At 45.6% G+C, this 21,960-nt stretch overlaps 1 protein-coding gene and 1 long non-coding RNA gene across 6 annotated transcripts in view; one reads left to right on the top strand and one right to left on the bottom strand.

Moving 5' to 3' along the window:
- Positions 1-21,960, top strand: part of MGLL (monoglyceride lipase) — a 100,161-nt gene that overhangs the window by 66,091 nt on the left and 12,110 nt on the right. For both annotated transcript variants that reach the window (XM_013092331.5, XM_005011854.5), the window contains exons 4-5: positions 16,473-16,609; positions 18,104-18,214. In XM_013092331.5, the coding sequence (XP_012947785.1) occupies positions 16,473-16,609; positions 18,104-18,214 (248 nt within the window). The remainder of the gene's footprint in view (positions 1-16,472; positions 16,610-18,103; positions 18,215-21,960) is intronic.
- Positions 1-21,960, bottom strand: part of LOC110351371 (uncharacterized) — a 54,604-nt gene that overhangs the window by 26,583 nt on the left and 6,061 nt on the right. The window contains exons 3-4 of one of the 4 annotated variants that reach the window (XR_002398718.4): positions 21,795-21,959; positions 12,370-16,672 (exon numbers count right to left, since the gene is read on the bottom strand). This is a non-coding gene — a long non-coding RNA (uncharacterized lncRNA). Of the gene's footprint in view, positions 1-12,369; position 21,960 lie in introns of those variants that run through there. The other 3 variants (XR_003500229.3, XR_011812475.1, XR_002398717.4) reach the window with 3 other exon arrangements.

The following is a 21,960-nucleotide window of genomic DNA, read 5'->3' as shown; positions in this document are numbered from 1 at the left end:
TGATGAGAAGGAGGTGATGCAGAGCCAGCTCCCCTGGCCTTGCAGCAAGCCCACGGTATGAGGGAATCCCTTTTGGGACACACTGGGATCTGAGGAGCTGGCTTCTTACTCCGAAAGAAGCAGGCCATGCGGTCTGCCCCAGTTCTCCTAATTATTCCCTGCTTACTAATGAGCAGAGGGAGCAATGTCAGTAGGTCATTCCCTGAGATAGTACATCTTCTCCGCAGCTGCTTCTTGAACAAAGCCTCGCTGTTGGCCTTCACACAAGGAGGCGTGAGGCTGTAACAACGGGCCCTAGTGCGAGGGGAAACAGTGATAGAGAGAACAGAATGCTCCCTTTTTACCACAACAACTCTGAGCGTGGAGCTGTCGGCACTGGCCACCTTCCAGGCCCTGCTCCTCAACCTGCCACTGTTAACTGCTAACAGGCGGGCTGTGTGATGGAGGAAAGACTTGTCGTTCATTCAGCAAAGTTAAAAGGCTTCCTTCCTCCTCCGAAGGTTAAGTCCTTCTGGCTTGCCTTCTGTGATTACCCTTTGTGATAAAGAGGAGTGGACCCTTAAATTTGTGTGGAGTGCAGATAATGCTGGCACCAAGTGAGAGGAGTTTTAGACAAGTGGTCCTGATACTCAGGAATAGCACATCGTTTATTCAGACACATGGCTCACTGCGGTCAATAAGGGAAACTGAAGAGGAAACAGCCTTGACTGAATTAGCTCGTTTTGTTTTTCAATGTGTTTTCTAGCTTCTGCAGTCTCAAAGATCTGTGAAATTGTCACCTGTACTCAGTCTTTACATATATAAATCAATCCTCCCAATACGGGTCAAATTCTGCTTTCACATCTGCTCAGGGAGCTTCAGGATAACTCTGTCACTGTGCCAGAAAGCAGGTTCAGGCATGTAACTTGTAACGACATTTCCTATTAGTGAAGGAAAGTTGACAACCTCTCGTAATGTTTTCAACAGCTTTCTTGCCCTCCCATAACCAGCTTCGCTAGCTGTAGGAGTACGTCTGTGTGCAAGATGGTTGAGGGTGAAAGGAGAAGGACCAGATGTTTATTAAAGAGCTTAAGCTGAGAGAACAGATCATTTCTTGCTATGAGCTATGTCTGCTATCTGGAGCTATTGGACAGACATCAGACATGCTTCAGAATTTATTCCAGGGATCATTTCATTTACTGACTTCCATGGCAGGACATTAGTTCATATCAGCAAGAACATTGGCCTCAAGAAGCTATCTGGAATAATCTATGTCTTACAGAGGAAAAATAATAAATAGATGTTGCATAAACCCTCAGTGGAACTTTCTCATTAAAGATGTGGATGATGGGATAGAAAGCACTTACAGCAAGTGTACAGGGATACCAAGTTGCAGAAAGCAAGCATATGCTGGAAGGCTGCTATTTACAGGGACCTTGACAGGCTGAAGAAATGAACTGGCAGGAACCTCGTGGAGTTTCAACAAAGGCACTTGTGAGGTCCTGCATCTGGGGTGGAATAACCCCATGCAGCAGGAAAGGTTGAGCACTGAGTGAATAGAAAGCAGCTTTGAAGCAAAGGACTTGGAGATCCTTGCAGACAAGTTGAACATGGGTCAACAGTGTGACCCTGTAGTGAAGAAGGCCACCACACACTGGGCTGTATTGGAAAGATTAAAGCCAGCAACTCGAGAGAAGTGATTAGTCTCTTTCACTGAGCATTTTTGGGACCACATCTGAAGCACTGGGTCCAATTTGCTCCCCAGTACAAGGAAAACATTAACATACTGGAGCAAGGCCAGTGGAAGGCTGTCAAAACAATTAGGGTACTGGGGAACAAGACGTACAAGGAGAGGCTGATAAAAATGGGTTTGTTTGGCTTTAGAAAAGAAGGCCGTGAGGAGATCTCATTGCTCTCTGTGAGTATCCAGAGTGAGGGTTTGGAGACAGCAGAACCAGACTCTTCTTGGAAGTGCATGGTGATGGGATGAGGGAACTGACACAAGTCACAGCTCAAGAAATTCCAACTGGATAGAAGGAAAAATGTTTTCACCATGAGGGCAGTCAAATGCTGGAGCAGGACCCAGAGAAGTGAGGCAATCCCTAGCCCTGGAGATATTTAAAGTTCAAGTTGACAAGGCCCTGAACAACTTGATCTAATAGGAATCACATTCAGCAGGGCCTTGAACTAGACAATCTCAGTAAGTCTATGACCTTATGAGCTAAAGAACATCCTAACTGATAGCATTTGGGATGCTTCTTCCAAAGTTACTGCACAGGAGGTTTTGGAAATGGGAAGAAATGGTGCATTTAAAAGCACACTTTGACAGTTAGGAACAGCTTTATCTTCAGGGAGATGCTTCTTGATGACTTTTCACAGGTAAAAGGAAGCATGTGTTTATTTTCACCTTTACAGGGATACTTTTTTCCATAGCAACAGCATTTCATTAACGTGACTAACTTTTCTATTGTTTGTCAGATGTATCTAATTTGGAGGAGGTTGTTTCAGAAGCTAATCACTGACGATTCCTCACCTATAAATGTATTCTCACGCAAATGTGGAGTTTGTTATCCTATTGAGATACAAATAGCTGTTCTAAGTAACTGAACACCATTGAAAAAGTACAGAAGAAAAGGTATTTTGTGTGTATAACTCCTGTTGGATTAAAACAGTCTGACTTCCTTCAGTCCCTGTTTAGACAGATAACAGCACTCAAGGGAGCACAGTTCATCTTAGGCTGGTGTCTAGCTCAGTGCTAACCTGTAGGAACAGGATTATTAGGGAGTGTAGTACTCAGAGAAAGCTCTTATTTGCACTGAACAAAGGTGAGGGACGGGTAGCTTTACGAAGTAAAAAGTATTACCAGTCGATGAATGGTTTATAGCTGCCATTTCATCTTAATGGTCTATAGCTGCATTTTCATCTTAATTACATCCTAATTGTACCCTAACTATTTTGCAAATGACTAAATAACAGGGTATAAACAAATTAGGCAACAGTTCCCTGCACCTTCTCAGACCTCAGTGGATGTCCCTCAATGGTCTGTGCTCTCAGATCAGGTTAGAGAGCTGGGGCAAGAGATATTTGCCAAGATAAAGGTGCAGGAGCAGCTGGTACACCGCTTTGCATACCATGTAGTTCTAGTGTTTGTTGTTTGCTGGCTTATTTGCTCACTCATAAAGTGTGGTGTGTTGTTATAAAGCTCATAGGCCTGTGTCAAATGGGTGGATCCTCCCCATAACTAACTAGCAGTGTTGATTTTCCTGGGAGTAGCTTTGTTTGTTACAGACCATGAGCCCTTTTAACCAACTCTTCTCACAAGTTCTAAAACTGATATTTTTCTTTTTTAAAAAAGATACAGAAACTTTTTTTTAAAACCAAAATGTTCTCTACCAGTGGCTGCAAACAAGACATTGAATATTGCAGCAACAAGCCCCAGAAGCAAAATAGACAAAGAAAGAAGGAAAATTTCATCCTTTTTAGATTCACATCTTCAGATTCTTCCCTTTTTAATTAGTCTGAGTGTTGCAGAGAAACATATTTTGTTACAGTGCTTAGTGCTTTCAGTGAATCATGTTCCTCCTATTGCACATCCATTTTGAATATGAAACAGAAAAAACATTTCTTTGTTTATTAAAACATGCTCTTATTAGGAGCACAGACAGGAAGACACTCCCTGGATCACTTAGTGTTTTGTTCCTGCAGATAGCATCCCTGCGTCTTTCTCACATATGGTCAAAGCTCGGGTTTTAACCAAGTTTGGTTGTTAGCAAACACTGCTCCTACTGAGCAGGCTGCTCCAGGCTCTTGGACCTCTGACTCTCCGAAATGCACTTCTCGCTTTTTGTCTCAGTGTCTTTCTGCCCACTTTAGGGCTACGTATTTCAGTGCCAATATTTTTCTCTCTTCTCCATCTGTTAGTTACCCACAACATGTTTGTTAAGAGCACATCTCTTATGGTCTCACACCTTATCTGCAGGGCCTGGCATTGCATTAGCATTGACTGATGTCTCTCCCTGCTGTACCACATAACCCTTGGACTTTTCCTGGTTCTGCCTTTCCTTCCTTCTCTGGGGCACTGGGGAGACCTTGTACATGCCAGATGCCCTCGGCATCGCCTCTTGCTCTGGTAGGAATGGTCCCAGTTCAGCACTGCAGCTTCTTTTTTATTTCAGAATGCCTACAATTTAAAGCCACATTCCTAATGTGATTCTTACATGGTTTGGAAGGAGTTATTTCTTAATTGCTTGAGCTCTGTGTCTCTACACACAGAGTACACACTTGCACTCTCTGAAGGCTGTAGCTAAATGTCACTAACTTCACTGGGGCCAAGACTTGACTCATGAGTTTTAAGGTTGTTTTTGCTATTTTAGTGAGAAGCTAATACTTCTTGGGCTATTATTTCAGAGAATAAAATATTGTTTTAGCTGATAAAGAGATGTACAGGGAACTGTGACAAACACGGTTGGTCATTCAGGAAAACTATTTTAGAATTTAAAAAAATAATCATCATAATTGAAAGCCTCTGGCAGTGTTATCCTCTTTGTTTCTTAGTCCATTAGCAAAGCGGAGTAGAACATCTGGTTAGCCTCTGGTTCACTTTCCAACCCAGATGAGATTTTCCAGCATCACAGTAACATTCCTTTCAGCCTTGAGCATTTTCATTATAAAAACAAAACGAGTATTGCAAAAGATCTCACAGAACCTATGGCCATCTGGAAATAGTCTTATCTGAAGGTGTGTGCACCCACTGTGAAGTCTTCTGTGCAGGCTGGCGGTCAGGGAGCCGGTTACAGTGGAGGTGTTTTGGTTTTGTAATGCACCAATCTGTTCACCAAGACATCAAACCAGAACAAGTCCAACCCATTTCTGTAAGCAACAGCCTGTCCTCGGATGGTAACAGGTTTTAGTCTGTGCCAGCTGTGGCCAAATTCATTTTAGTGACCCGAACAGAAAAGCTTTTTTGCTCAGCATTCTGCTGATTTCACATAGCTTTAGTTCTGGTCGCTGGGTAAGAGGAAACAATTGTACATCAGATAGATAATGCTGGTTGACTATTTTGGTAGTTACACATCCTTTGGCTGAATTTGTGTTCAGAATTGGGTCTGGAAACTTGACCACTTCACAAACAAAGCAGAAAAGCCTATGCTGTACTCCACCGTCCTTCAGTATTGTACCATAAGCGGGAATAACCTGCTTTAGGTCTCCCTAGGTGAGATTTCTTTGTGCATCAAAACTGAGAGCCTGTCTTGTGGCACTCAAGGGTTAATCTCTCCAAAGGTACTGTCTACAGACTTGGTTCATGGGGAAAGCTGTTATACCCACAGCATCTCTAATGCTGAGATTTATTCAAGGCTTGGCAGTACTCCCCAGTTTGAGAATCCTTGTTCAGCTTAAAAAAAAAAAAAATGCTGAATTGTAGATGGCACAAAGAATAATGCTCCCAACCCAAATCCCTTAAAACTGCCATTCTCCACACCACATTTATTTTCCGGTTCTGAATTTATCAAAGGCAAGACTTGCTGGGAGACCCTGGTAATTTATCTCAGGCTAAGGAGTCTGCAGCCTGGTGTTGCTGAGCTTATGCTCAGTTCAGCAACAGCAGGCAGAAGTGAGAGGAGGCTGGGGCTTTTCTGAACTGAGTCCTTTTGATCCTACCTGCTATTTTCACGCACTGACTACTTGAAAAGTACCTTGCATAGCCCAGGAACAGCATACAGGTTCCTAGTCTTCAGTAGCTCAACATTTGCACTGGTGTGTTGGTGACTGTGCAGGCTGCCAGCTAGTATTCATTGTCTGCTGTCAGCCAAGCGTGGTTTGAAATGAGCAACAGAGCACAGAAAGCAACAACCTGCCTGTTTGATCCTGACCTGCTTGGTAAATATATAGGTGGTGAGGATTTCAGAGTTTCAGGGAGGAGAGTTACAGAGGAAAGGGTATTGGCTGCCAAAAAGCAGCTGAAACAACCACACTGAAATCAGCCCGTACCAAGAAAGGACAGCAGTTTTGCTGCAAGATGAATTTAGTAGCATTATTTTCTGCCATGCTACTTTCCCCATGCACCATCTCACCACCAGGCAGCCTGCAGCCAGCTGGCACCCCTGGGACTGTCCTGGCACACCGGGCAGGGCTGTCCGCACGCTCCCAAGCAGACCTGCTTAATCAGGAGGGCTTTTCTTAATTGTGTGAATGGGAAAAGTGGGTTGCAGTCAGGTCTGGTAGGGTTTGGGTCAGCTCTAGCTCTGTGTGGATGTACGCTGTTAAAAAAATAAAAAAAATAAAAAAAAAAATCCACAAACAAAGGCTGTCCTTATTTCAAATAATCCACCTGCTGCTCACATGGTATAATCACTGAGCTTATGCAAAGTGGGTACAAAAAACTGCCAGTGCTGGAAGAGTACTATTTCCTTCATGCCTTGTCAGAAACGGGGACAAATCCAGCCTAATGAGGGTGGCACTGCCTGGCCGTGAAACTGCGGCTGTGTGGCAGTGCAAAGGAGCGAAGCAAAAAGCAAAAACCTCCCTAACGCTGCAGAACTGATGTTGTTCCAAGCCCCCTTCAGCCAGGTCGACTGTGGGGAGAACAGATCCTGAACACAAGAATTTGGGAGCTCTGGTTTGCAAACAACCTTCTGGCAGATGAATTGGTGCAGCACCTTGCTGGTGTCTTCAAACACAATTTCCAGTTTTAAGAGGCAATTTTGTTATTATCCATTTGCCAGTTGCTGAAAAAAAAATAATTATATAACCAACTAGCTATGCCAAGATTGCTTTGGACTAAGAAATGCTGTACTCCAGTGCCAGGAATCTCACAGACTAAACAGAACCCACCGGGAGCCCTTGTTCTATATGGGAACTCGTGTTTATTTTAACATGTAAATAAATTGGGTGAAAAATGGCTCTTTTACATTCTTTTTTTTTTGTTGTTGTTATTGATGTGGGTTCCCTATGGGTGGTCTGTATGGAGGGCAACCTTTTGAAGATGGCTTGAAAGGAAGCCGTGCCTGTCCCCCAAGACATCAGTCAGCAGCACGGAGGGAGTTACTGCATGTTCCAGCTTTCATCTCTTTTTCTTCTCGATGTTTAATCTAGTGTTAGCAGGGAAGAATTAGGACTGTCTTCCCTGAGATGAATTGATTTGATTGTTTTCTCAAGCATAAAAATATTTGAGGCACACGTATGGGTTTTCAATGCGAGTAGCAGGCTGATGCGCCCGCAGCGTGCTGGGCAGGGCTCCCTGCTCAGGGATCAAGAGGTGGGTCATTAACTTGCAGCGCTATTTGGAGGGGAACAATCAGGAGGGCTGTGCAAACTCTCAGGCAGGGCAAATGAAACCGTCTTTAAGCAAATAGAAGAGCAAGAAATGAATGGCCTTTGTTAAGGAAAAAATGGAAATGTTTTCTAGTTAAACAAGCTGTCATTTAGGACTTAATAGCATGTGCGTGTTGGAGAGCCAGCCCACATGCCAGCAGTGCTCTGGAATAAATGGGCAGGGAAGGGGAAGGGGAGTGTGCAGTTCCACCGCAGCACCGGCTTTTTCATTGAACACCCTGACATTTTGAATTGGTGCCCCAGCTATTTTAGAGCATCTTAAAGCTGGAAATTGGATCAGAAAGTAAAGGAAAGTGGACTTTCAGCCTTCTTGTCATCTGGAAATAAAGTTTGCACCCTTTATTGGATTTTATGACACTAAAGCAAAAAAATAAATAAATAGATAGATAAATGCTTTAAAAATTAACTTAAAATAGCAGAAAGATTTTCCTTGGCTGCTACAAAGGTGGTTCCTCCTTGCCCAGTGAGTGTGGAACTCTGACTACCATTAGTGTATCTTGAGTCATATGTGAAGAGCAGAACAGAGGCCCTACAACAAAGACCAGTGGCATAGCAATCAAATGAAGCAATGAGAGCCTAGATTAGCTCCAGCAAAGTCCATGGATTTTTTCTGCAATACCTGAGAACTGATACTGGTTTTATGTCACCCCAGAATAAGTCTCGGAGGACCAACTCTGTTGTTAAATAGTCACCCCTTCTATACGTCTGCAAATGATCTGCTCCTCAGGAAAGAGAGAGAAATCTCAGTGCAACACTACAAGAATAACAATTAGAAATTATTATAGGGACTTAAGTAAAACCACTAATTGCCTGGTTATAAAAAGCATATGGTATGCCTCACTAACTGTACGCCTTATATTTGTATTGGGATTTTCATCCCATGGGAAAAGAGACAAGATAGAACCCGCTTCACCCATCACCATGAGAAACTCCTTTTGCAGTGGAACTCAAAAAGCTGCTCAACCACCCACATCAGCTTTGTGCAGCATTTTCCAATCATGGGTCCCAGTCGCATGGTCAAGAAGGACATTCGCTTCACCTCTCCTGTGCTTTAGTATTCTTGAGGAGGTGGCATCACAGAAGGGGCTAAAGAATACAGTAGGATCTTGCTGCGTATGAGCTTTGTGAAAAAGAGAATGGGCTCTGTATTCCTCTTCCTTGGGCCTTACCTCACCAACAGCAGCGTCCTGTATTTGTGGCAGGAGTGACAAAGCTGCCCAAGTCCTGGCTGTGCAGGAGCTGGCGGTGGTGTGAGCAGGCTTTCAGCCTGCCTCACCTCCCTTTGTTACTTGACATCCCGAGAGATGCTTGTATCTCCAGTCTGGCCACACTGACTTCTTATTTTGTAACACAAACACTTAGATGTTTTTTTTTTCCAGCATGTTTTCATGAGCAGCGTGATGTTCCAGGAAGACTTTTAAGAAAGTGCAATTCAGAGCCAAACTCTGCAACAGCATAAGAAATGGGCAAGTCTTCGAAAGCTGAAAGAACCGTGCCTGTATCCATTAGAGATGAATTGGCTCTTAACATTGGCAGAAACAGTTTGCCTTGTTGGACAGAATTAATGACTGCTCTGATATGTTCCAGGTCATTTTGTTTGTCATCTTTAGAGTGCAGAAAAGATTTGAAATGGCTTCAGCAAGATGACTAGTTCTCTACTCCCCAGCAATAAGGCACAAATAATTTTAGTATAGAAAATTGCCTGTTTCTTTTTTTTTTTTCCCCTAACCAAGACAACAAACAATATAACTCTGTGTGTGCACTATTCTAAAAATATCTCGGCTCTGCAAATGTGTCTCTGATGTGGGAGGAGAAGGCTTTCAGTTTGCTGCACTCTTTGTGTGAGGCAAGTGAATAAAAAGTATCCAGCAAAGGCTGAAAGAAAAATGATTTTCCTAATCTTGAGAAGGAAAAGGGAAGATGCTGCACTTGCCTATTGAGGGTAAGACTCCCCTTTGATAAGAGAGCAGCAGAATCCATCTGTAATTCTCAGGTAAATGCTCAACACATAAAACACCAGGGGTGTAGAGATACTGCTGGGCACCATAACTAATGGTTTTATAATGTGGCTATTGTCACGGGAAACCCAGTGTGTTCACTGCATCTATGCAGGTCATACAAAAGAAGGGATGCTGAGGGCTGCCAAGACAGAGTAGAGTGGATGAAAGTTACTAACGATAAGCATGTGTCAAGATATATTTCAGATCCTTGAGATAAAGACGGAACCAGCGGTTAGGGTGAGCCCTTTTCTTTTTAGTCCCTAATGCTTCCCATCTGATGCAGATGTAGCCCTCCTGGGAAAGTCTCAGATAGCAGGCTTGTGGCAAACACTGACAGTCTGAAGCTCATCAATTCTGCAGAGCAGGCTTACTTTGCAGTGTGCCCCAAGGTCTTGGCTCCTGGTGGTCCAGGTGGCTGGGCTGGAGCCCTCCATAGCTCCCTTGAAGTCTAACCTTTTTCTTCTTCGGGAAGCCAGGGCTGTGGAAGAGGATAAGGTGGCGCACAGCTAAAGCTTGGTCAGACTGACGCTGAAAAGCTCACTTCCAAAAGTTTACCTACAAAATGCACTGCGGCACAGCAGCTGACCTGTGGCAACTTGAGCAGAGGCATGGTACCATGACACATCCTGGTACAGCTTACGGTGCTTCTTGGTTCTGTCCTGCCTCTCACACAAAATGAAGAGGACGAGTGAATGGTGGGCAGACACCACTGAGTGCCCTCCATGCATCAGACTTCGGTTGGGAAATCGAAAAAGGTTGCACGGGGGGAGCAGAACCAGCTCCCTCGCTGTGACGAGGGTGTTCTCAGGGCAAGGAAGCTGCTTTGTTGAGTAGGAATCTTTCTGATGGAATCTGAGGTGCTTCCTGTGTGTATTTGTTCTTCGAGTGGAACATTTGCTTTACATGTTCCTGACAATAAAGGAACAGTCTGTTGACTTTTCCAGATGTTGATTGTCCTGCTTTGAAGCTTCTTCCTGTTGCTTTAGTTGTTTGTGTGTCTGAACGGTGGGTTAGATGTAGTGCTTGTTAAACAAATAATTAAACATTGAGAGCTTTGAAACCCAGCATGTCTAATTAATGAGCTTTGCTCGCTTGATGAAAAAGATGTGTACTTGATTCATTACAAAACAAGTCTAGTTTGTTCAGTAGTGAACTGTTCTGACAATTTGAAGTGTTTACTAGTTCATTAATATTTTTTTCATTAAACCTTGAAAAAACACCCAAGCAGAAAATCAAGGCTTCATACAACATTTGCTACGCACACCCATTATTAGTGTCGGTTTGTGTATTGTATCACCCACATTCTCCATCTATGTGCTTCCTCCCATCTCCTCCTCTGCAAAAATGTGCTGCCTTAGAATTCAGGATTAGAGTTAATTATTGCATTAAGATCTTGGAGTATCTTGGACCAAGGTCTGTGATGATGCCCCGCAGTGCTGGGTGCTGTACAAGTGCACCAAAAAGCAGTCCTTGCTCAGACGAGTTTAAATAGATCTCATAAATACAGGCATCAGCCGTAGTGCCTTGTGACACCACTTAATTAACTGCTAGACTGACTTCCAAAACTGAAACGCTCCTGAAAACCTCATCTGCTTCATTTTATACCTTAACTGTAAGCACTGGCTAAATCATGGCATCCTAGTAGGTCCATGGCATTACAGTTGTATCGATGCAGGGCCAACGTGACTACTTTTACCTCCAGTTCTGAATGCATTTTGTGTGGGGCAGAGAGGAAGGCAGAGGCTGGCAGGGCTGCTGTCCCCCAGGCAGGGGGCTGGATATCACAAGGAGTCCCCTCCACAGCAGCAGGATCGCAGGGCTGCTCACAGGATGGCCCCACCTGAGCCAGCTGCCATGTGGTGCTGCTCAGAAGGGTTGCAGCAGAGGATGAGGTTGGAACATTTTCTCCTTGAGCACAGAAAGAGCCATCCAAATGGCTGTCATCAGCTTCTGCCTCTCACAGGCTCCAGGTCTGTTTGGGCCACCAGCAGAGTCAAAGCATCTGTAGGATCTCTTAGTTAGCATTAATTCAAAACCAATTTTTTTTTTTAAATCTAAAAAGCACACCACCCTTTCATGTGCTGCAGTGTCCAGAACCACATACACCAGCAAGAAGCCCATCTCTACTCCATTTTGGGGCAGAAACCTGAGGCCTTCAAGAATAAAGCAAATCTTTGATAAAGTTCATAAGCACAAAATGCTCATCTAAATGCCTCCTCCAAAAGGCATTTAGGCTTTTGTTTCAAATGGACTTGTCAGTCTCCAGATTACTCCAAAACGCTTACCGACCAAGGAGGCAGTGAAAGAAGAGGGGCTCTTGCAGAAATCCTGCCTTTACTGCTGCCCAGCACAGCGGTGGGTGTGCTGAAACGTGCTGCTGCTGAGCCAGTGCTGGAGCAGTAAGATCACCTTTTCTGGCCTCCAAAGGCCTCGTTGGGAATGGAATCACATCCGTGCTCCGGCTTATTAAATCAGCACCAAGCTTTGCTGATGGCCCCCTCTGACATAATTAGGAAGTGTCCTTTCGGTGTGGGATTTTCTGCAGTGCAGGAGCAGCTCTTCAGCTGGGGCTGGTTAATCACTGACGTCTCGGTGGTGGCAGGTCTCACATTTAGCTGCTGCTGAGATCTCCTGCATCCGCACTCCTCTGTTAGTGCCAGTGCAATGTGAAATGTGTTTATGCTCTAAAAGCAGCAAGCCTGGGATGCCCAATCCTCTCCCAGCCCTCTGTCAGTGGCTCTCCCTCTTTAAAATCTTGGAGTTAGGCTTCTAGAGAGGAAAGCAAACACACGGTGTGATGGATCCTGAGGCAGGGGTCAAGCCATGAGTTCCTCCTCATTGTTTCTATCTTCAGCTGGCAAGAGATAGCATTTCACCTCGCTGATGCCTGTGGTGCTGTCCTCACTACAATAACAATGGATCCAAACCATTCCCTTTCCCCCTAAGTTGGAAGCCTCCAAATATGCAGAAAGTCAAGATCCAGACTCTGCCTGGAGAATTACTGCTCCCCAGGCAGATTTCTCATGTCCTCTCTCTGTGTTTTATGGCTTTTCCATAATAAATAGGGAGCAAAGGCTGAAAAAACAACATAGACCATAATTTCTACTCTCCCATGACTGTATGCTTTAAGGGACACCACCGAAATCAGTAAATTTACAGCAGCATAGCTGGAATCAGCATTTGACCCTGCATTTTCTGTGTCACCTCATCTTCTGCAGCCAAACATTCCAGCTGGAGCTTTGAGAAGTTCATGCCACACCTGAGCACACGGGGTTGGGCTGGGCCTTTGTTGTGAGGCTCTGGCACTAAAAGGAGAAAGAAATACCAATAGCCTGTAGCTTACATAAAAGCCTGAGGACAAGTCTCTGCTAAGGTGTGATGCAGTGGGGTGCCCGGAGGGATTTTTTCATCACTGCTCAGTGTGATTTGATGAGGATCTGAAGCTCCCTCCCACTCCAGAGGGAATGCAGTGTGATGCTGAGAAGACACAAGTTGTCAAAGCACCATCTTGTTTGTGCTGCCACCTAATTTTGCAATCTGAAAAAAAGGCCCCTCTGTTTTTCTCTCAGCAGAGGAGCTGCTCTGCAGCTTCTCCCTTGCTTTCACCCTGGGTGAGGCTCCAGCTCTTTTTGAGATGAGCAATGCTGCTGAGCCTATCCAGCCCGAGAGGTTCCTCCATGCAGGTAGTGATAACTCAGTCTCCAGAGCCCTTACACCATCCACCATCAAATATTCCATTGCTGATCCACCCAGAGAGGTGTGGAGCTTTGGAGGATCCATAGCCATAGGAGAAATCACAGTCTGAGGTCATGGTTTCAGACTTGATTGATGACTGTCACGAGTCACTGTTCTTGTCCCTGTGGCGGCAGAGCTGCAGCCTGAACAAGCTTTTACAGAAAATACAGAGGGCAGACCTTAATAGCTATTATATATCTATTACGTCACTGCAGCCTTTATTCAGACTTTGAGCAAAGTAAGCTATTTTGCAGTGAGGAGTTTGGTTGGAAATGGAGGCTTAGACCTAATCCTAGACTGGCAATTTGAAAACAAGTTGTGGATTCTTTTTTTAAAAGCCCGCATTTAGGAAAGAGTGCCCACAACTACCTCAGTGCCTGCCACCTGAAATAGTCACAGAGCTACTGCAGATTAACGATATCAGCAGTGAGCCATGCAAGTTGGGTATGAAAACTTGAAACCTATTTGAAAGGTTTTGAAGCCCAGCGTGCCATGCAGAAGTGCATGGGCAATTACAGCTCTTTGGAGATGCGCGTCTCAAAAAGGCTGGTTAAGACATCCCTCTGAAACCCAAGGAGGAGATTTGTGGTGGGAACTCACAGAGCTGAGACTCCCGTGACACTTTTCTGGCCGGCTGTTGTCTCATGTGGGTGCTGAGCAGCCCCTGGTTAGTTCCAGTTCCCAGCTGCGGACAGGTCCCCTCCTCCTGCACCGAGTGCCTTGCCACAGGCACTGTGGAACCACTGTGTCAGGTTCTTTCCCAGCAAAACCCAAAGCAAATACCTTCACATCAAGGATGAACCTGACCTTTCATTCTTAATAGCTCCAAAGGCAAAAGATCAGAGAAGAATATGTCAATACTCTTGACTGTATTGATGTTTGGTTGTGCACATGCCTTTCATTTTAGTTCCTCGCCCTGAAGCTTTCTCAGCTGGGATACTTGAACTTTCAATAAACTCTTGCTCTGGAGGAACGAGTTTGGTTTCTTGGAGGTGAAGAGAGTAAAGGAATAAAATAAAAGAAGGCAACCTAGCAATGCCATCAGGTAACCCTGAGCAAGGGGCAGGGAGGGCATTGATGCAGACTTGCAGGGCCTTCCTTTACCATACAGGCAGCCAGACAGCGCCCCGAGCACTGCTGTGCCATCTCAGTGGGGAACAGTAGTTTAGTAGTTGAAATTAGGTTCAAATGGCAGGTTCATTAAATAATCAATAAAAATAATTAAAAAAAAAAAAGAAACACAAACCTGGAGAACTCCAGTGACGTGCTTGCACAGGCATTTCTTGGCTTCTCACAATCACAACTCTCACTGCTATGAGCAGTATCAGCGTTTTGCAGTGGGACCAGTGATGAAGGAAACCTTCCAGACCTGCCTCTGTCTATCCAAAAATAGAGCAAAGCCTCATAGCCCCACAACAGAGAGTCACGGCCCATACACAAACCTGGGCCATGGGGATTTTGCTATTTCTGCTTGCTCAGCTGTCTTACACAGGCTCTGCAGAGAAAGAGATACCAGAAGCAAGTGCAGGCAGCACCAGAGGAAAAAGAAGTGCAGAGCTCTGCTGGGAGAGAAAGTTCCTCTCCCTGGACTGCTCAACTCATATTAACTTGCTAAATCTGCGGTTTGATTATTAGGCAGAGAACACATTAGAGCTCCACAAAGTGGTGAAGCTCTGTGTATAAAGGCTGGGAAAAGCTTACTTTCTATCTGCAATAAAAATCACTTTAAATGGATCCACTAGACCCACTTCTTGTCTGTAGATTATTGGATCTCTTAATTGACTCTTTGATTTGTTTTTGGTCAATGATCCATGGTAAATGCTTGCAGTATCGTGTTTTGGCAGGACTTGGAGTGTGTGCATGGAACACATCACCAGTAACTCACTGCCATGAGGCCCAGCTCTGGAGACCACCTGGGAGGGCAAAACAAGAGCAAGTTTGGAGTTCAGGGTTTCTTAGACGGGGTGTATTTAGTCCAGCTCTTTATTAGAAGTTTTGCTTCATTTGGGAGGTGATTTTCTGGACGGTTTGCCAGAAAGTCAATTCAGACATGCTGATTTCTTCTGGTATGACTTTCACCAGCAGATTCACCTTTCAGGCTGGGTAGGCAATGCCTCTCTTCGGTGATCTCTAGAGGGGGTGCCATCCAGCATGTAAACAATTACCAGGCACTTAACATCCTTTGACAAGTCACTGCCCTTTGTGCTTTGCAATTTCTCTCCCTGCTGTCTGGTCCCACTGGGGAAGGCCCAGGGGAGGAGGGAGCTGTGCTTGAGATTCCCTACACCTTATCCATACAGAAGTGGTTTGCGTAGTGTTTTTCCCTTCTGTTTTCCTTACCAATGTGCATGGAGTAGAAATAAAGAGGAAACTGTTTTTAAGGAAGATTCCTCTCCTTGATGGGTACCAACATGTCTGTGTGGTCAGGCAGACTTGAAACCACTTCCCTGGGTGGCAATAATTTCAAGCCTTTGCAGGCTCCGAATTGCCTGGGACCACGTTCATGGGTCTGCTGGCTCCAACTCTGCCAGGGATCCCCTGTTTCCATAGCAACTCATCATCTCCAGTTTTAGCCATTCCCTTCCCTTTGATCAGACAAGATATTTCCCAGATACGGAAAGAGCTAATGCAGCCAGGTGCAGCACAGTTTGCATGAGCATGTGCTTGGGAGGAGCATGCCACTCGAGACATTCCCACTGGGGGCTGTCGCCACCACCATCACTTATCCTCTCCACAAAGAGCTCTACAACTCATAGCAGGGAAGGTTTCCAGCTCACCTACTGCTCCCGGGCAGCCCAGAGGAAAGCAGGACTCTGCAAAGCTCATGCATAGCTCATACACAGCCACGCATTGGAAAAGGCTACATCCAAGGCCCATTAAGTTTATAACGACCATATCCAGCCTTCAGGATTTTTTCTGTTTCTTGGCAAGACTCCACACACAGCAGTCCTTGCTCTACTATCAGACTCCAGCAGCTATGACCTCTAGGGCAAACAACAATTTCCCAGGGTGCAGTTTTGCAGAGCATGTAAAAACACAGAGGAATATAGCATTCTTTTAGCCAGGTCACAAACAATACAACACTTGTTAAATTCTTTTTGTGCAGCTTCCTTTGTATGTCTGCTGCACTCCTTCTGTTGAAAGATCACAGAATCACAGAGTGGTTGAGGCTGGAAGGGATCTCTGCAGCCCATCTGGTTCAACTCTCCTGCTCAAGCAGAGACACCTAGAGCAGGTTGCCCAGAACTACGTCCAGGCAGTTTTTGAAGATCTCCAAGGAGGGAGATCTTCACAGCCTCTCTAATTGACTGCAGGAGGTTAGGTAAGGTCAGCAACAGCCCAACAGACTTGTTTCTGATGAAGCCTTTCTGGACTGCAACCCTTGCTGTGAATGACTTGGACACATGCTCTCCTTTTCCTCTACAGTTGGCCATGGGCAGAGCGAGGGGGATCGTATGGTTGTCTCAGATTTCCACGTCTTCATCAGGGACAGCTTGCAGCACATTGATCTCATGAAGAAAGATCACCCTGGGCTGCCCGTTTTCATCCTGGGACATTCCATGGTAAGCATCATCCCCTTCCCTCCTGGCAGTGTCCAGGGTGTGTGCTGCAGCACGGGGGTAAAACTGCAGGCAGCGGGAAATAACTCAGCCCACAGCGGGAGAAACACAACTACGTGCAAGCATCCCTTCCATTTCATTCACTGACTGATTGCCAGCATGCCTTACCCCACCAGATCTGCCTCGAATATAGTCAGTCCTTAACTTTTCCACCTGGATCATGGCTCTAATTGGTGCCATTTACAACAATGGGCCTATTTGTTACTGGGACCATTCCAGCACACCAGGTAGCTGATAAATCCCACCACCTCCCTGCTGCACCAGGCTTCTCCTTTCATTTTACCCAGTAACCAGGCGGTTAAGCCCTCCAAAGCTTTGTGAGCAGCTAGGGGATGAAGCACGAAAACACCCTGTAGCCTCATTCTGTTAAACAACCTTACAGGAAAATGTACCAAGGATTAGGGCTGCAAAAACAAAGGCGCTGATTTGGTGAACAGATCTGAAGTCTGGTCCTGACAGCACGGGCCAAATCCCGTTATTCAAGCTAGCAATATTCCCATTGATGTCATTGATCTTCTCCCCCTGCCTTCCCGGAGGAGAGAAAAATGAATAAGTACTTTGGGATTCAGCCCATGCTCAGATAAACGAGTGTTCTTGCATAAGAACGCATGGCATGCTCTGAAGTGCTCGCTGCGCTCCAAAGCTGCTTTAACAAGGAGCTAATTTCCCAGTGAGGTCTTTGAGATGCTTCTCGCTGCTGCTCCATTTAACAAGCCCCTGCTTCTCCGGCAGCATGGAAGTTCACCAAATATTTCCCTTGGCAACTAATCCTCTGCGAACTTTCCCGAGCAAGCCAGCCAAGTCCCTCTGTCCCCCACCCCTCTCGCCATCAGCCACTGTCCTCATGCAGGAGGGCTCAGCCTGGCCGGTGTTCAGCTCAAAATGAAGCGCCAGGTGTCAGCCACCAGGTTGTGGGGCTGGAGGGGACGGCGGCACTGAAGAGGAGAATATTTAACTTCCAGTAATTAATGAAGATTTTTGTGTGCCAGCTGACAGCATCGCTGTTACCCGGGTTACCAGTGCCATGAGCACGGAGCCAGCCTGGTTTCCCTTCCCTTTCTCCATGCAGCACCGATCTGCCACATTTACAGAGCCCCAACTCACTTCTCAAGTCCCACCCAAACTACCAGAAGTCAGGTATTGCCTTCTTAGTCATTTTAACTGAGGAGGACATAAGGCATCCCAGCGAGCTGGCTGCCGTGGCACAGAGTGCTGAGTTCAGTGCGATGTGTGGGTCTGCAGCATGAGAGCAGAAAGACAAAAATCAGCCACTTGCAGTAACTCACGCCTCCAGCCTTCCTTGCTGACCACAATGCACTCTTGCTGGGGCAGAAATTGTTTGCTTGTTTGGCCTAAACCCCTTCCAGCAATAGGATTACTTTGTGAATGAGACGTTGACCTCTGTATTAAGCTGTGGGATGTTATTTTGCATTGCAGGGGGGAGCCATCTCCATTCTGACAGCTAGCGAGAGACTCGGTGACTTTTCGGGCATGGTGTTAATCTCTCCTTTAGTGGTGGCCAGCCCAGAAGTCGCCACCCCCATCAAGGTAAGAGCAAACACGTGTTGCACCTGGTCACCTCTTGCTTATTGAAGGAAATGCCTTGAGACCTCCAGCCTTTAAATGCAAAGCCCCGCTGAGATCCACACTACCTGTGCCTCCCCCACAGTCCCACATGCTTTTCAGAGGGGAAGTGAATCCTGCACTCGTCCAGAAAAACTGATTTAGATGAGAGCCAGAGAGCGATGCTACCTCGGGAGGTGGCAGCAGGCTGTGCTTCCTTCACCACGCCCTGCGGCAGCCCACGCAGCGCCGTCCTTTCCCTTCCTCTCTTAGAGTTTTCTCCCTGACTCATGCAGAGTCTGATATGGTTGCAACACAGGCTGCTGGCTAAGTTGGGCCAGGGTTATTTTTGATGATTGGGGGATGACCGATGTCTAAACAAACCTAGAGCTCATGACTCCGAGGAGTCCATGAGCCTCAACAAAGGCTTTCAGCTAAAGCATCACTGCCCCAGCAGCAGCCCGTTTGGCTTGGTACCTCAGCTGGTTCTTGTCCAGACAAACATCTCCTTCAGTCTGCAGTTAGGCTTCACCCTGTCCCATTCGTGTCTCCCTCCCTGAGTTATTTCTGACCCTAATTTGCACTGCCCGACCTGCCCTTCCCCAGGGAGGCTTTGCAAGGCAGCCAACTCTCCGCTCTCCCCTCCGTTCTGAATGTTTCAAAGAATAAATAACAACCCTCTGAGAAGCCATAAGCAAAGGGAAGGACCAGCTAAGCCAGCAGGAATGACAGAACATCTCATTCCCACAGTCCTTGTTCCTTTAATCTTTCTCCCTAGACTCTTCTCCTAGGGCTAACTTCTCATTTTAATCTACTTCTAAGCTATTCCTCCTCTTTTTTTTTTTTTTTCTCCTGAGAGAAAGGAAACAGATTGCCTCAGCTTTCAGTATAATCCTGTCACACCATCTCCTGTACCTTAGCCATCTACTGACCCCACAAAACAAGATTACAGGCACCGCAGGGTGATTGTTAACCACCTTGCTCTTCCACAGACAGAAACACATTGAGACCTTCAGCCCTAAAATGCAAAACCCTGCTGAGAGCTGCACCACCTGGACGCCAGTCGGTGCTGCTCTTCTGAGTGCCTCCCCCACAGTCCCACCTGCTTTTCAGAAGGGAAGTGAATCCTGAACTCTAGTCTAGGAAAATTTATTTAAATACAAGTCAGAGCAACAAAGGGTGCATTTAGGAGTCTGGTAGCCAATTCCTCACAGGTGAGGCAATATCTGAAATACCATGAAGGTCCCTTGGGCATCAGTGCTCCTGTCTTTTCTTTCTTTGGAGAGGGAAAAGGAATAAATATTTAAAAAATAGCATAGGGTCTGAGTCTGAGACACACTGTTAGCCTTCTATTTCTAGACGATTCAAGGAAAATACAGAATGTTTTTCTTTCTTCTAGAACTACACATTTTCCTAGGTGTTGAATCCTTTCTGAAATAAGGACAAACCAGCTCTGTGGAAACTAGTTACTGTAGTCTGGTTTCTTGCATGTCAGTAGCAGATAGTTGCTTATATCAGTGCAGGAAATCCTAACCTCTTAACTAAAGTGGTGCAGAGGTATTTATAGGGTCTCATTCCTAGATAGTGCCTTGAATGCAATAATAAGTTTACAGTGGGTTTCTTTCCCTTTCAAATCTATTGTTGCTTCTCCAAATGGATAGAAAATAATTATTTCTGAAATATCTCTAAAAAGATATTCACAAAAGGAAGGAGTGAAAGCAATCAGAGTACTCATGCAAAAGCTGCAATTTCCCAGAAAGCTGAGCTGAAAACTCTTGTGTGCTTTTTTCCTCTGATTGTCAAAAGACGTTGCATTGGTGCCAGTGTCCCTGTGGCACAAAGGCTTCCGTTTTCCCCTGGAACTGGTGCGATTTCCAGGCCCTGAGCCATTTCCCAGGGACCACTGCATTCATCCCTTTGCTGGGGCAGTTTCCAGTTGAGCAAGAATTTACCTTGGTTAAACAAATGAGGGCTCAAGGCAGCAACAATAGCGGCCCAGAGGACGTGCTGGGTCCTTTAGTTGGTGTCAGGAAAAACCCAGTGCATTTGCAGGCTCCACACAGGAGAATCAAATTCTGCTCTTTACAGAAACACAATTTTATCAGTGCCCTGTAAATTCTGTCTCCTGATAGAAACCTACCTACCAGTTCCACACCCAGTGAGGAAAGCTGGATCTTGCAGCTTTTCCCTTCTTAGTTCATTTGGACCAAACTCGGCTCTGAGCCTCCAAAATTTCAAAGGATGCAAAGAGACAGGAATCACACGTTGACAAAGAGCAGAGTAATGGTAAGAGAGTATATCCCACTAAATGTCTGCTGTTGAATGATGTGAAATAGGGTGGGCAGCACAATCTCTTAGAAAATAATCCCTAATAATTAATTGTAAGGTACCCTCCAGCCTATCCCTTACAGGCTCAGTACACCACATCCTCTTTGTGCTTTCCGTTTGGTGTCAGATCTGAGATACCAGATCTGATATCTCCTTGATCATATATCATGTCATATCCCTGATGGCACATCTCCCTGACAGCACTGTTCCAGTTGCTTTCAGCCTGATCTTGGTAGCTCATCACAGTGTCTCTTCCAGAGAGTTTTCTGCTCAGCCAAATGAGCCTGGCTAGTATATAGAGCTCATACAGCACCGTTTTGTTTATCTGTCTCTTTTGTAGCTGAAATGAACTAAAAAGCATTCACAGAAGCAGTATGACAAGCAGAGATCATGGGAGAGAGAAATAAGCATGTAGAGGTATGCAGGGAACAGGAATTGCTCCACTCAGAAGTGTCTACATTACAAAGCATCCATGCAGTTAAACCAATGCAAAATGACAAAAACAGCTTTGAGTCACACTTCCAGCCAAGAGGCACTGTCTATTGATGTCCAAGATTGTCTAAGATGGCCAAGAACCGTCTATTTCAATCTTATTCTGAGATCTTTCTCAGCATTAGTATTTCATATGCTTGCAGTGGCCTTGAGCAGCTTAAATAACCACAGCTCCACAGTGTCATCCTCAGCCCAACCAGTAATATCCCACTCATTGCTGTACCCGTTCTTGGTCATTTGGGAGCTTTCTCTCAAGAACGAACATTGCCACGTCAAACCAACAGGGACATAAGCTCTTCATGTATCAAACCCAGCCAGCCCTTCAACAGGATGGCTTTTAATTAAAGTCCAGCTTGTCACAGACTGTATGACTGTGCTCACAAACTCGCTGAAGGCCCAGGGGAGCCCTCTGACTTTTTGATTATAACACAAAACTTGATTTCTCTGCTGGCTTGTCTTGACTCCAAGAATCATCAAAATTACATCCAAATTTTAAGGGTGTATTACACACTGGAGGAAACGAAGTGCCTCCTGCAGATCAGAAGACCCTTCAAAGGTCAGTGGCAGAGCCCTTTCCCAATGACTCCTTTAGACCAAGATTGGTTCTGCTTATGTGTAAATAAGAGGTCTTACGCACACAGTGAGTATACATGTATGTGTAGGTACATCTGACATGTCATCTGCAGGGTCTGGTACTTCCCCTGTGCAGCTGAACACCAGAAGTGACCGCGCTGACACCACTTACCGGCTGGTAGGTGCTGCTGTCCTTGGGGCCAGGAGCCAGCCGCGTTTTATAGCAGTGCAGCAGGCAGCTGATGACTCCATTTGGCAAAACTCCGGATACGCACAGAAACTTCAAGAACATTTCCAAAGCACGTCACAGAGGCGAGGTCATTGGCAGGCGGTGGGGC

Source organism: Anas platyrhynchos, chromosome 13, assembly GCF_047663525.1.
Source record: "Anas platyrhynchos isolate ZD024472 breed Pekin duck chromosome 13, IASCAAS_PekinDuck_T2T, whole genome shotgun sequence".
NCBI classification, from domain to species: Eukaryota; Metazoa; Chordata; class Aves; order Anseriformes; family Anatidae; genus Anas; species Anas platyrhynchos.
Note: the sequence above shows the minus strand (reverse complement) of the source record. Positions and strands in the feature narration are given on the sequence as shown.